Source organism: Onychomys torridus, chromosome X (assembly GCF_903995425.1).
Source record: "Onychomys torridus chromosome X, mOncTor1.1, whole genome shotgun sequence".
NCBI lineage: Eukaryota > Metazoa > Chordata > Mammalia > Rodentia > Cricetidae > Onychomys > Onychomys torridus.
In genome coordinates this window covers 81,780,311-81,795,858 of record NC_050466.1, presented here as the reverse complement: position 1 = coordinate 81,795,858, position 15,548 = coordinate 81,780,311, and the positions used below count along the sequence as shown (strand labels likewise).

The window sequence follows — 15,548 nt, the reverse complement described above, 5'->3', positions numbered from 1 at the left end:
TCACCTTCAGGATCATAACAGGACTGATAAAACCCCATGGTTTCTGTTCCAAAGAACAGGTCTACTACATCCCAGAAATCAAAGATCCTGACTTCAGCTTTGCCTTCAGTATTCACTGGTGTGGGCTCTGTTCAGCTGAATGAAACATCTTAAGTGTTGTCAGGTGAGTAGGTGTATAACAGGAAAAATCTGTGAGAGCCCTTTAAAGACCTCTGAAAACTTCTGTCTTCCATGCTCTGAACAGATGATCACAAGGAAATAAGGTAAGGAGACTTGATGTTGTGATGATTCAGAGTCCCAACAGACCCCATAGAGCCCTAACCATAATCAGAACTTCTTCATCTCACTTCCTTATCAGGGCACTCATGGCATGTCATGGAAATTATGAAAGCATGAGCAACCATTGTGCAAGCTCAAGCCAGACCAAATTCTAGCACGGAGAGGGAAGGTAAATATGATTTCCCGCCCCTAGCAGAGGCACTATTGATAATTGATGGCTACTGAGAGAGGGAGTATCAATTTTCTTTAAGAGTGTTGGCCTTGGCAAGTCTTTCATGCTCCACTGGAAGGCCATAGATCCAGGAATACATGAGCAGTGAAACTGAACTTGAGGAGTAGGAAAAAGTGAGGATATGGAGTTGTGTAAGGAGGGAAGGGGGGTGCATTTGGGTGGAGTTGGGAGGGGAGTAAAATATGATCAAAACATACTATATGAAATTTTCAAAGGAATAATTTTAAAGGGAGTAAGGTCTTTTGTCTGGAACCCATTGGCTCATTTCAACAAGGACAAAATCCACCCTGGGCAAAATAAACACAATTTCTTTGAGTTGTCTGGCAACACTCTTGCCTGGAATAAGAGAGAGGGCTATCATACTTCCAGCTCTGGAGTTCTATTCAGAGGACCAATTAGATTCACAATAAAAGGGGGAAGGGTGGACATGGTGAGACCTTGACTTCTGCCTCAGGATACTGAGGCAGTAAGGCCTTGCTTTAGCTGAGAGGTACGGTCCCTGTCAGGCATGCTATCCACTGGTGTCAGATGCCTTACAGGATAATCAGAATTCAAAGGGTGTCAAAGTGAAATCCACTGTGAATCCTCCAAGCAATAATTCACCTGAAAAGGAGGCCACAAAGGCCTTACCTCTGCTTTGGTCTCCAGCATCCAAAAATGTAGCAGGCAGTTAGGCTCAGTGGCAATTGATTTCCTTGCTCTTCTTGGGAATGAAATCCTACCTGGGAAACTGTAGGGCTCAGAGAAGGGGAAAGCTCTTATCCCAATTACTATGAAGTCATAAAAATTAAGGGGTATTTCAAGCTGGGTAGGGCAGGGTGGCATACAGAACTGCACCCCTCTGTGGTGGCCTGATTCTGTTCAAGGGCAAGCCTATAGACTGAGTTGCCACTGATATTTGTCATTTGAAAAACAGGGAAGTGAGATAATTTTTCTGAGAAGCCTGCTATTACCTACTGGATAAAAGGCTCATAGTGAGGACTTTGATCATTGTGACAACTACATTCCTGGTAACAACAGGGATCCTCAAATATCTCCCTCTGCCTGCACTAGTAATCTGTGTTTGCTTCTAAATATTCCTGACATGTTCTTTTTAAATTTTCTTCTGTATAATACTAGGAGGCACTGAGGTGTTAACATTAGAAGAGCAGAAGGATTTGTAGGTATCCAGACTGTGCCAAAAACCCTTTAGCAAATGGGGATCAATATTAGTCCATACTCTTACGCAGGATGTACCAAACCTTGTTGTCATGTAGTCATCTAACTAGAATTGATTTCCTCCACAGATTTCTCAGGACACAAATTACCCAAGACAATAGGAGCACAGTGAGTTCCCAGAAACTTGTTTAGGAAAGCAGCAGAGTGGGGACCTTGTTAAAGGAAAGGTCTCTCTAATATAGTGACAGTATGGTGCTCACACAGTGTCATTTTGCCCCTCCAGATTTCTGCATTGCCAGGTCTACTGCCTATATCCTCATCCTGCTGCCCTTGAGCCAAGTCATCATGCCTAGGGGCCACAAGAGAAAGGGACACTCTCATGCCAAATGTCAAAATGTAAGGGAGAAGAGTCAAAGTCTGCATGATGCTCAGCCCGCTGCTGCAAAGGAGGAAGAAACATCTTCTATTGGTCGAGGGGATCCTCCCAGCTCCCCTGACACCTACATTCCCCAGGATACTCAGGAGGATGTAGCCTCTGTTGCTGATGATTTAAGTTTGTTATCAATAGGTGCTGTAGGTGGTGAGGCTTCTGATACAAATGCTAAGTTTTCTGTTATAGATGCTGAGAGACCTTCAAGTACCTCCATAATAGCCTCTGTTATTGGCTCTGCACGCAGAGATCTTAACAGGCAGGCAAATGTATTGATGGTCTTTATGCTGAAGAAATTTAATGTGAAAGAGCCATTTACACAGAAAGATATGTTGAAGATGATTAACAAAAAGTACAAAGAAAAGCTCACTGATATCATTAAAAGAGTCTCTGTGTGGCTGGAGCTTGCCTTTGGCCTGGAGTTGAAAGAAGTTGATCCCAGTTCTCAGTCATATATGCTTGTGGGCAAGCTGGGTCTCTCCACTGAGGGAAGTCTGAGTAGCAATAGTGGGTTTCCCAAGACAGGTCTCCTGATGACCCTCCTGGCTTTGATCTTCATGAATGGCAACCGTGCCAGTGAGGAAGAACTCTGGGATTTACTGAAAGTACTGGAGATGTATCCTGGACAGAATCATCCAATCATTGGGGACCCTGAAAAGTTCATTAAAAAAGATCTGGTGGAGGAAAATTACCTCAAGTACTGCCAGGTGCCTAACACTGATCCCCCCACCTATGAATTCCTGTGGGGTCCCAGAGCCTATACTGAAACCACCAAGATGAAAGTCCTAGAAGTTTTTGCTAAGATCAATGATGATGTTCCTAGTTCCTACCCTAGTCTGTATGAGAGGGCTCTAAGTGATGAGGTTGATAGAGCAGCAAGGAGAGTTACAGCTGTGCCTGGCAGTGATGTAAATTCCAGGACTCGTCTCAGGTGCACAGCCCACAGATCCTCCCACAGCTAGCAGAGTTTGAGAGTTTTCCAGGCTTTTGAGCAGTCAGCCTTCTATGTAGTAGAATGTATTATACGGTAGAAGTAACAAAGTTTGTATCTTATTGTCCTGTTCTACATGAGCAAATTATGGATATTTTATTGTTATATTGCAAATGTTCTTTTAACCAAAGTTAATTGTCTCACACTCTGTTTCTTAATATTGTATCTGACATGTTTATTGCTATTTGTCTAGTTTAAGATAGAGTTTGATGATTTTAAACAACTTAGTACACCATAAATAATTGCTTTTTAATACACCATAATGTAAGATGGTTTGGGAAAAGTGATTTTACATAACTGTAGTATTAATAAAGGAATAACAAAAATAAAATGTTCATGTCATAGTTTGATGTAAGTTTTGTCCTTTGCTTATTGAGTTAATTGAAATAAATTTGGAATTAAGTTTTCTCCAAGTGTATGAGAGAAATTGATTTGTAATAATTCAAACCTTTCACTCTTTTTAATACATTGTTTTTACATGAACATTAATCAAGCAACTGCTATAAATAGGAGTCTCCCTTAATAGTACTAGAGATGGTACAATAAAAATTATCAGTCACTGAATAAAATTGACAGGCTGACAAGTACATGTAAAAAAGAAAGTGAGTTTGTATGTAAGCTATACAGACCAAAACAAAAACATGAAGAAGGGGGATGAGTGTGTGTGTGTGTGTGTGTGTGTGTGTGTGTGTGTGTGTGTGTGTGTGTGTATGTGTGGTATATGCTCACCAGTATGTGTAGATATATGACTATGCACACATAAGGAATCCGTAGTAGGCCACTGGATACCCCTCTTCATCATTTTACGGTTTATTACCTTGATAGGAGTCTCTCACTGAGGCTGGAGCCAAGAGGGTGGCCAGCAAGCTTTAAGGATCTTCCTGTCTCTGTCTTTATAAAACAGGGGAACTGGCCCATGTATGACCATATATAAATTTGTACATGGACACCAAAACCCAAGTTCTTAGTCATACACAGCAAGTATCCTTACCTGTTGAGCTACCTTCTCAGCTCTCTAAAAATTACTAAGAATAATATTTTGTGTTTTTATCAGTTAAAATACATTTGAGGAGCAAAATCCTGGGCCTGACAAGATTCTCTGGAATGAAGACTGAGTGAATTCTGTGTATAGGGAGAGGACATTAACTGTTAGGAAGTTAGTTCTCATTTTCTATTGTATTCTCTTATCAACTGAGTATCTGCTCTTTGGGAAGTTCTGTGCTATTACTGGTGATGCTCAGAAAAAGATAGAACTTCAACACATAAAATTTCAGAGCAAGGAAATAAAATCTTATGAGGAAAATTGAAAATGTCCTAGGGGAATTACAACTAAGTTAGAACAGATAAATGTGAGAGTACATTTCTGGAGGCAAGGCACTTTGGATTTTGAAAATCTCAAGTCAATATAATATTATATAAGTTTAAAGTAAGCTGTGTGGTCAATTATATGAGCCTATGATACAGATGAACTGTATACAGGTCTCCATATGATATATCAGAATATTGAAGAAAGCTTACTGTATGTAAAATGACATTGTAAAGGAGGTGTAAAATTAGGCTTTAATTATACATTACCTTGATGTTTGGTGGAACCAGCAGGACACCAAATGACTTCAGTATTTGTTTATTCTGTTTCAGAATAAAACCTCACATGTACTGGCATTGCATAGGGTATGGTGTTCTTCCTTGATTATTATAACCTGATTTCTAGTGAGCTTGCTTATTTACCATGTATGCCAACCCTGTGTGGCCTTGTATTTCAAGTAATACAAGACTCTCATGATTATGAGTATAACAAACATGTGAATGGTTAGTCAATTTCTACCTTTTCTATATACTATCTAGTGATGTGTGTTTAAATATCACATGATCCTATTATTGAAATTCCTCTTTAAACCACACACAGATTAAATGAGTCACTAAAACATAATTATGAAGAATGTTGTGGAAAGAGAAAATCCAGAAAGAATATGTGTGCAGGAAAATCTGTAAACTTACGTGGGATACTGTGAAAGTATCACATTGATTGAAATAGGATAAATGTATTTATTTTCTCTCAATTCTGCAAGCCAGAGGTCCAATATTCAGATGTCAGCAGATTTGATTTCCTGGGAGGCTTCTGTCATCAACTTAAGTGGCATGGTCTTCTGTCTATTCACGGGGCAGTCTGTGTTCACATGCAGAGAGGTAATACAATAAAAATTATAATGGGCCAGTGGATTGTACCATGATTATCCTTTACTTAACAGCTAAGATACAGTTATAAGTGAGTACATATCATGTTTAACTTTCTTGGGTGCGTTGACTTAGTCAGAAAGGCTAAGTAACAAGGAGAGGTCTCAGTGGCGGCATATGAATCTTTCTGGGAAGGGGAAGTAGAATTTATTTTGGTGGTGGTTTGGGGGTGGGTGAGGATGGGATTAGGAGAGAGTGGGGGAGAGGAGGCTGGAATTGGCGGCATGCAGAGCACAATGTGGAAATCTAAGGCATTGTAAAACTACTTGATGGCTAAGAAACCTAGAGTAGAACAAAGCACAATGGACTAAAAGCAATGCAATGATTCCTAATGATACTCTGCTACACATACATATCAGTCTCTAGCCTAGTTGTCATCAGAGAGGCTTCCTCCAGCAGCTGATGGGAGCAGATGCAGAGGTCCACAGCCAAACATCAGAAGGAGCTCCGGAACCCCTGCAGAAGAGGTGGAGGAAGGATTGTGGGAACCTGAGGGGTCAAGGACATCAGGAGACCATGGGCCAGAGAATCATCTAAGGTGGGCTTATAAGGCATCACAGAGACTGAAGTGGCAATCACAGAGCCTGCATGGATCTAGGTTAGGCCCTCTGCATATATGTTGTGATTGTTTAGTTTGGGGATTTTGTGGGACTCCTAAGAATTGGAATAGGGGTGTCCCCGAGTCTTTTGCATGTTCTTGGGAACATTTTCCTTCTACTGGGTTACCTCATCCTGCCTTGATATGAGTGTTTGTGCCTCATCTTATTGCATCTTGTTATGCCATGTTCAGGTGAAATTGCTGGAGGCCTGCTCTTTGTGAAGGGAAATAGAGGGCAAAGCATCTGGGGAAGGAGGGAGGTGGGGTGTGTGTGACTGAAATGTGTGGAGGAAAGGAAGGTTGTGGTCAGAATGTATGGTATGAAAGAAGAATAAATAAAAAGATAAAAAGAAAAATTATAATGGACAAGAATTAGAAATATTTTGCTTCCCCCATTTACTAGAATACAGTGCTCAAATAGACATTCTTTGTGTATTGCTGGATAGTTACTGAAGGGTAAGAGTAATATCCCCCTAAGGTGAGAGGTGCAGATGCCATTGTGTTAATATGATGAGCCCAGAACTGTAGCGAATGTGCTTACCTAGTAGAGTACTTTAAATCAATTTTGGCTAAACATAAGGGAAGATTTATTTCGTGAAAAGAAATGAATGAGAAAAGAATGTATATGGAAGGATAGTTGAGAGGCACTGAAGGATTTGATGCTGAACAATACTCTAGGAGCTTTGAAGTGTAGGTGAAGAACAAGCCCAATATCCAAATTAAATAACATGGGTTACCATAGGAAAGAATCTAATCCTACTTGCTAAAGCAAAATTTTAGCTGTTATTTGAAAGCATTTCATTTTCTCTCACATAACTCATAGAAGATGGTGGTATAATCCAGTACAAAACTACTATGCCTGTCATTCATTAAACTACTAAGTACTTGGCAGTTACCTTGACAGGTATTTTATATATGACACATATTCAGTTATCTTCTAAAACTGTTTTAATTTAGTTGGTGTCAATAACACAATAGCATAGACTAGGTAGCTTTAAAAACAACTAAAAACTTTACTACTTTATATCCTGGAGGACAGAATGTCCAAGATCATATACCTGGCCAGTTGGGTACCTGGAATGCCCCTCATCCTTTCACATACTTTTTTGCTTGCTTCATCTCCATATGGTGTAGATTGGGACACAATATTTCTGGTCTTTTCACATGAGGATCATAATCTACTAAAAAGTTTCTAGAATCATTATTTAATCTAAATATAATTATTGTCAATTGTAGTGCCACATATCTTTAATTCTAACACTCAGAAGGCAAAGGCAGGTGGATTTCTTTGAGTTCAAGGGCAGCCTGTTCTATATAGTAAGTTCCAGGCCATCCAAGGATATACAGTGAGACCCTGTTTCAAAAGTAAATAAATGAAAAATCAAACAAAATCAGCTTCCCAGGGCCCTGATCATTTCTACTGTTACATTAGCAATTATTTTTCAACTCATGAGCTGTGTTTGGTGCTCTGTAATTTAAGGTGTACCTGAGGATCAGGCTGGAGGAATGCAAGTTCAAGGCTTATCTAAGTTACAAAATGAATTAACTATCAACTATCAACCTGAGTAATTTAACCACATACTACCTAAAAATAAAAAAAAAATAGTTAAAGCAAAATGTCCATGGAAGTTACTCAGTGATATACTGTGTTTTCCTGTTTTTCACATGTTCCTGGATATTATACCCCTGTATCTCTCTCACACACACTTGCACACAAAAGAAAAAAATGAAGTAAAAAATACGAATTTTGGAAAAGAACCATTAACACTGGTTCCATAACAAAGTTTAATAGTCTCATTTGTATGATAAATGACCAACACAATTCTCAAGGTTCAGAGCTAGAGAGATGGGTCAGCAGTTAAGAGCACTGACTGTTTTTCTCCAGAATCCTTGGATTCAATTTGTAACTCACAAGGTAGTTCACAACCTTCTGTAACTCCAGTTCCAGGAGATCTGATGCCTCTAGTAGCAATACACACAGAGAGGTGGTGAACATACATATATACAAGCATGTACACACACACACTATTTGTATATATGTGTATATATATATATATATATACAACTGATTGTTGTACCATCTAGCTTGTGGTATTCCACTCTTCCCACATTAAAGCTGACCTATTGGGGTTTTATGCTTTATTTTTTCCTCACTACCTCTTTTTAAAAAACTTGATATCTTATTATTGACATCCCTCTATTTGTATTTGTTTTTTGAGACAAACTTTCTGATAGAAAATTACATGTCCACACGGTTGGGCTTGCCCGGCAGACTGCCTAAATTTTTCAGGTTCAGAATAGCCATCTCTGGGTCAGACACCTCGCGGGACCTGGAGTCTGTGGCTTTATGTGGTTGCATAAAGCACGAGCACAGCCATGTATGCTACGCGCATGCATGGAGTACCCACACAAGTTCCTGTGCACATGCGTGGCCCAACCTTTATAAAGCCAGTGCCATCTTGCTTGAGCCCCCCTTATCTCCTCACCCACGTGTGTTTGACTCAGGCCTGTCACCTCTATCCTCTTTAATATAAACTCTTCTGTGGTCTTGTCGTGTTCAGAACATGTTCCTCGCAAGGTAAAGTGGCCCTTAATAACTAACAGTTTCTCTTTGTAGTTTTGGTGCTTGTCCTGGATCTCACTCTGTAGACCAGGCTGGCCTGGAACTCAATGAGATCTGCCTGCCTCTGCCTCCTGAGTGCTGGGATTAAAGGCATGTGCCACAGCCACGTGATGACACTCATGTATTTTTAAATCATTCCATTTGTTGCGGAAGTTCATGGAGATAATCAGAAGGTGGTGGGATAGATTTGATATTTCGAAGTTTTGAAAGTACAAAAATAAATAAAATGTGAAGTATAACTATTTTCCCTGCGCAGTATCCTTAAAATGGAGATATTTTTGTAAACCCAAAGTGTACAATATACATTCCATTGGCCTTTTTCATACAATAAATTCTGATCATGGTTTTCCTTCCTTCAATTCTTCCCAGATCTTCCTCATCTACTCACCTACCCAGCTCCACACCCTCTCTCTCTCTCTCTCTCTCTCTCTCTCTCTCTCTCTCTCTCTCTCTCTCTTTAGAAAACAAACAAAACAAAAACCCAAAAAATTGAAGTAAAAAAAAAAAAAACCACAAGAAATACACTCCCCCCACAAAAACACAAAATTGTATCCCAGATGATTTAAAAACAGATTTTATGCTCAAAATAGTGAATTGGATCCACTGCCCGAGTGAAAAGAATATGAATATAAGTGAAGGTTTTGTTTAATAAAGGGGGAAACTGGTAAGAATATAAATATCCCTTTGTAAGGTTTAACTTCAACAGATCCAGATCTGCAAACTCACCCGGCGTAGTCTCTTTCCTGTTCTCATCCAATACCTTGAAATCTTGAGTCTGCATCATAAAGAGAAGGAATATGAATGTTCTCTTCAAGTGACTTCCTATCCTAAGTCCTCTTCCTGATCTTGATCTTTACCTTCTTCCAACACTCCGAAGACACACCTCTGCTTTCCCCTGTGATTGAAGGGGGGTACAAGTCAGGAATATTTAGAGATATGACATGTACCGTGAAACGTAAAAGAGTGGAGAGCCATGGCATAGGTCGGGATAATTGGAGACATAGGAAAAACCAATTGTGCAGAGACTTCCTTTCTCCATACTTAAACCTGTAGTTTGAAGAGAGTTAGCTCGGAGAGGGTGACTTTTGGAAGGAGGCTTTCAGAAGGCACGACGCCCAGGCAGGTGGAGTTGCAGAAGCCATCAGCGATGCAAGAAGTCCAGGGACACTCTTCTAGGAGACTGAGAAAGTGCACCCCCACGCCAGAGGGGGCGCCAGAGAGGGGAGGCTTCCAGCAGCGTCTCTCCCGGGTTCTCCCCTCAGCCAGGGCGTGATTTCCTTCTCCACAGTTCGAGAGCGGGAGGAGGTGCGAGGAGTGCCATCCCAGGCCGCCCACTCAGCAGGACCTGGAAACAAGCCCCAGTCTGCTGGTTCAAGGTGAGGAGGGCGAGAAGCAGCCATCTCAGAGTCCAGTGACCCTGCTCTTGAACCCACGCCCTTTGGTCTCGGGTTCTGTCCTTTAGACTTCCATTCCCACCAACCGCCCCTTGTTTTCCTAAAGTCCCAGGTCGAAGCCCAGGGCCATCTCCCCAGCAGGCCCGCCGGCCCCTGGTTGCCAGAGGTGGTCCATCTCAGAATACACCCACACTTTCCTCCCTCTAACCCCCATGTCCACCTCCTCCCCGGGCTGCCAGCCTGTGCCCCCATCCCCCACTTCTCTGCTTTTCCACCAGTCGCCTCCATTTCCAAAGACACCATAAGCCTGGCTGTGGTCCAGGTGGTGGAGGTAGTGCAGGCCTCTAGTCCCAGCCCTGGGAGCAGAGGCAGGGGATTTCATCCCAGCCCTGGGAGCAGAGGCAGGGGATTTCATCCCAGCCATGGGAGCAAAGGCAGGTGGATTTCATCCCAGCCCTGGGAGCAGAGGCAGGGGATTTCATCCCAGCCCTGGGAGCAGAGGCAGGGGATTTCATCCAAGCCCTGGGAGCAGAGGCAGGGGATTTCACCCCAGCGCTGGAATCAGAGGCAGGGGATTTCATCCCAGCAGAGGGAGCAGAGGCAGGGGGATTTCATCCCAGCCCTGGGAGCAGAGGCAGGGGGATTTCATCCCAGCACAGGGAGGAAGAGGCTGGGGGATTTCATCCCAGCACAGGGAGGCAGAGGCGGTGGATTTCATCCAAGCATTATGTGGCACAGGCGGGGTTATTTAAACCCAGCCCTGGGAGCTGAGGCAGGGGATTTAATCTTAGAACTAGGAGGAGAGGCAGGGGAATTTCATCCATTCCCTGGGAGCACAGGCAGGGGGAATTAATCTTAGCGATAGGAGCAGAGGCAGTGGGATTTAATCCCAGCACAGGGAGCAGAAATGGGACATTTATTCCCAGCTCTGAGAGCAGAGTTGGGGGTATTTAATCTTAGCACTGGGAGCATAGGCAGGGGGATTTCATCCCAGCACAGGGAGGCAGAGGTGGGGGGATTTCATCCCAGCCCTGGGAGCAGAGGCAAGTGAATTTCATCCCAGCCCTGGGAGCAGAGGCAGGGGGATTTATCAAAGCCCTAGGAGCAGAGGCAAGGGGATTTCATCACAGCCCTCGGAGCAGAAGAGAGGGATTTCATCCCAGCACAGGGAGTAGAGACAGGGGATTTCATCCCAGCCCTGGGAGCAGAGTCAGGGAGATTTAATCCCAGGCCTGGGAGCAGAGGCAGGGGGATTTCATTCCAGCACTTTGTGGCAGAGTCAGGGGGATTTCATCCAAGCACAGGTAGCAGAGGAAGGGGGGTTTCATCTCAGCACAGGGAGCAGAGGCAGGGGAAATTCATCCCAGCAATATATGGCAGAGGCAGGGGCATTTAATCCCAGCACTATGTGGCAGAAGCAGGGGGATTTCATCCAGCAGAGGGAGGCAGAGGCAGGGGGATTTAATCCCTGCACAGGGAGGGAAAAGTAGCAGGATTTATTCCAGTACTGGAAAGCAGAGGCAGGGAGATTTAATATCTGCTCAGGAGGCAGATGTAGGGGATTTAATTGCAACACTCAGGAGGTTGATGCAGGGTAATTTTTCCCCAGAACTGTGAGGCAGATCTAGGGGGATTTACTTCTAGCATTCGGGAAGCTGATGCAGGGGGATTTAATCCCAGCACTGGGAGGGAGAGGAAGGGGATATAATCCCAGCACATAGGAGGCAGAGGCAGGGTGATTTAATTACAGAACTGGAAGACAGACACAGGGGTATTTAATCTCAGCACTGGGTAGCAGAGTCAGGGGGATTTAATCCTAGCAATGTGTGGCAGAGTCAAGGATATTTATTTCCCATCTTTGGGGTAGGGATTTGATATTAGCTCTGGGAAGCAAAGGTAGGGCAATTTAAACCCAGCAGTTGGAGGCAGATTCTAGCTGATTGATTTTCAGAACTTGGAGGCAGAAGGGGGTATTCAATTCTACCACTTGGCATGCTGAAGCCGCTGATTTAATCCTTTGACTGGAGAGAGAGGCAAGGGTATTTAACTCCATCACTGTAGAAGCAGTGGTAGGGGGTTTTAATCTGAGAACTGGCAGGCACAGGCAGGAGGAATTAATCCTAGCATTTTGGAGTCAGAGATATAGGCCAGAGGATTTAATTCCAGCACTCAGAGGCAGGAATTAGATGATTTTCTTCTAGCACTCTAAGGAAAAACCTGGTGGATTTAATTCCACCAGTTGGGAGGCAGTTGCAGTGGGATTCAATACCTCAACTGGGAGGGAGAGACGGGTGCTTTAAATTCCAGCAATGGAGAGGCAGAGGTAGGGGGATTAAATCCCAACACTGGGATACAAAGGCAGGGGAATATAATTCCAGCACTGGGGAGACTGATGAAGAGGAATTTAATCCCAGCACTGGGTGTCAGACAGAGTGGGATTTAATCTTAGAAATGGGAGGCAGTGCCAGTGGCCTGATACTTAATCCCAGCAAACACTAAAGCTGTAGGATATAATTCCAGCACTCGGATGTGGAATATGGAGGATTTAATTGAGCACATAGAGGGCTGATACAGGGGATTCAGTGCTAACACTGGAAGTGAGAGGCAGGGAGATTTAATTCCACTCTTGAGAAGCTAATGCAGGGGGTATTTAATCCCAAGACAGGGAAGGAGATTCAGGGGCATTTAATTACTGCACTTAAGAGGCTAATGCAGGAGTTTTTAATCCCAGCACTGGAAAGGGGAGGCATGGGGATTTAATCTTAGCACTGGGAGGCAGAGCACTTGGATTTAATTCCAGCACTTGGAAGGCTGATGCTGTGTGATATTTCCCAGCACTGGGGGTGACAGGTAGGGGATATAATCCCAGGACATAATAGGCCGATGCAGGGTGATTCAACATCGATTGGGAGGCTGTTGCATCAGGATTTAATCCCAGCACTGGGAGGGAAAAACAGGGGAATTCATTTCAGGACTGGGAAGCAAAGGCAGGGAGATTTAATCCCTGTGCAGGAGGCAGAGGCAGGAGAACTTAATTCCAGCACTCAGGAGGTTGATGCAGTGGAGTTTATCCTCCGGACTAGGAGGCAGATCTAGGGGGATATAATTCCAGCACTCAGGAAGCTGATGCAGGAGGAATCAATCCCAGCAGTTTGAGGCAAATTTCAGAGGATTGATTGTCAGAACATGGAGGCAGAAGCTGGGGTAATTAATTATACCACTCGGCATGTTAAAGCTGGAGCCTTAATCCCTTGACTGGAAGGATAGGCAAGTGTGTTTAAGTATATCAATGGAGAGGCAGAGGTAGGGGGTTTTAATCTGTGCACTGGGAGGCAGAGGCAGGAGGTTTTAATCCCAACACTGGGGGGGGCAGAGGCAGGAGAATTTAATCCCAACACAGGGAAGAAGAGGCAGAGGGATTTAATACCATCAATTGGAGACAGAGGAAGGAGTATTTAATCCCAGCACTGGGAACCAGAGGCAGGGGTATTTAATACCATCACTAGAGGACAGAGGCAGAGGGATTTAATACCACCACTCAGAGTCAGTGACGGGGGGGGGGGGTTAATCCTGGTGCAGGATGCCAAAGACAGGGGCAATTAATCCCAGCATTGGGGAAGCTGATGCATGGGGGATTTAATCCAAGGAAAGGGAGGGAGAAACAGGGGTATATAATTCCAGCACTCAGGCAAAAATTGTAGGGTGAATTTAACACCAACACTGGGTGGAAGTGACAGGGGGATTTAATACCAGCATTTGGGAGCCAGAGACATAGACCGGAGGATTTAATCCCAGCACTCAGTAGGCAGATGAAGGGGGATTTAACCTCAACACTGGGAGATAGGGGCAGGAGAATTTAATCCCCGCACCAGGTGAAAGAAGAAGGGGGATTAAATTGTCCCAATGGGAGGCTGCGGCAGTCAGGTTTAAAGGCATCACTCAGGGGTCGATCCAGGGGAATTTAATGACAGCACTAGGGAAGCTGATGCAGGTGGATTTAATCCCAAGACAGGGAAGGAGATTCAGTGGCATTTAATTACTGCACTTAAGAGGCTAATGCAGGAGTTTTTAATCCCAGCACTGGAAAGGGAAGGCATGGGGATTTAATCTTAGCACTGGGAGGCAGAGCACTTGGATTTAATTCCAGCACTTGGAAGGCTGATGCTGTGTGATAATTCCCAGCACTGGGGATGGCAGGTATGTGATGTAATCCCAGGACATAATAGGCTTATGCTGGGTGATTCAACACAGCTAGGGAGGCGGTTCTATCAGGATTTAATCCCAGCACTGGGAGGGAAATACAGGGGAATTCATTTCAGGACTGGGAAGGAAAGTCAGGGAGATTTAATCCCTGTGCAGGAGGCAGAGGCAGGAAAACTTAATTCCAGCACTCAGGAGGTTGATGCAGTGGAGTTTATCCTCCGGACTAGGAGGCAGATCTAGGGGGATATAATTCCAGCACTCAGGAAGCTGATGCAGGGGAATTTAATCCCAGCAGTTTGAGGCAAATTTCAGAGGATTGATTGTCAGAACATGGAGGCAGAAGCTGGGGTAATTAATTATACCACTCGGCATGTTAAAGCTGGAGATTTAATCCCTTGACTGGAAGGATAGGCAAGTGTGTTTAAGTATATCAATGGAGAGGCAGAGGTAGGGGGTTTTAATCTGTGCACTGGGAGGCAGAGGAGGGAATTTAATGAACAGAGCACTAGGGAAGCTGATGCCAGCGGGATTTTTAATCCAAGCACAGGGGACGAAAAGCAGGGGATATTTAATTTCTACACTCAGTGAGGCAGATTAATATTTAACCCACACCAACATCTGGGAAGTGCAAACAGGTTCTGAGGGAGGATTATATCAATGTCCCCGATTGCCATTTGTTGGGTAGGTTCAGCAGTTATTGTAAGGATGGGCTAGAATTCAAATCAATGAGGATCCAGGGTTAATATGGCCTTGACAGCTCCGCGGAGCTGTCAAAGGCACAAAATAAACATCGTGGCAATGTATAAATTATACACCTCATTCGTAGGGACTTCACTATAGGATAGAGACACTCGGAGGTCCACTTTATGATCCAATAGCTGGGATTTAATTCCATCTTCCTGCCTGTGCCTCCCATGTGTTGGTTAAATTCTATATCCTGCCGCTCTGATGTGGCGCTAGAAATGGTAAATATCCCTAATGGCTAGTGGTGTGACTTCCCTGTGCTTTGGAAAATAACTCCCGCGTGCACTCCAGTCTGACCCTCGGAGGGACAGTCAGGGTGCTTGTTCAAAATTAAATTTTCGCGCACTGCATAACTCGCCGGAGATGAGAGTGGCCATTTAGAAATCGCATGACTGCTCAGCAGTGGCATCTCATATTGTGCGGACAATTAACTCATATTTGAAGGCAGCCACACGTGCATTATCCTTTCATCCGTGCTGGGATTAAATGAGGTCTTTAACCTGCCCACCGCTGACAAAGTCGAGGGAGCACAATCAAGAGGTGATTATGAGTGATTATATCCCCTCTCTGCCTACTGAGTTGCTGGGATTAATCCTCAGCCTTGTCTTGGCTCCAAAATGCTGGTATTAAATCCCCCTGTCTCTCCATCCATCCACCCAGT

The 15,548-nt window shown here is 43.8% G+C and overlaps 1 protein-coding gene across 1 annotated transcript; it reads left to right on the top strand.

Annotated features, from left to right (window-relative positions):
• The first annotated feature begins 1,918 nt into the window (after positions 1–1,918).
• LOC118574707 (melanoma-associated antigen B17-like) lies at positions 1,919–10,147 on the top strand. The gene is made up of 4 exons (XM_036175626.1): positions 1,919–3,007; positions 8,485–8,501; positions 9,809–9,922; positions 10,009–10,147. The coding sequence occupies exons 1-4, from the start codon at positions 1,919–1,921 to the stop codon at positions 10,145–10,147; spliced, it is 1,359 nt and encodes a 452-aa protein (XP_036031519.1).
• Positions 10,148–15,548: the final 5,401 nt, after the last annotated feature.

Bases quoted from the DNA above. Each gene is read 5' to 3' on its own strand.
- LOC118574707 (XM_036175626.1), top strand. From the start codon at position 1,919: ATGGTGCTCACACAGTGTCATTTTGCCCCTCCAGATTTCTGCATTGCC. The intron at 9,923-10,008 runs GTGAGGAGGGCG...TCTGTCCTTTAG, and splicing joins CCCCAGTCTGCTGGTTCAAG to ACTTCCATTCCCACCAACCG.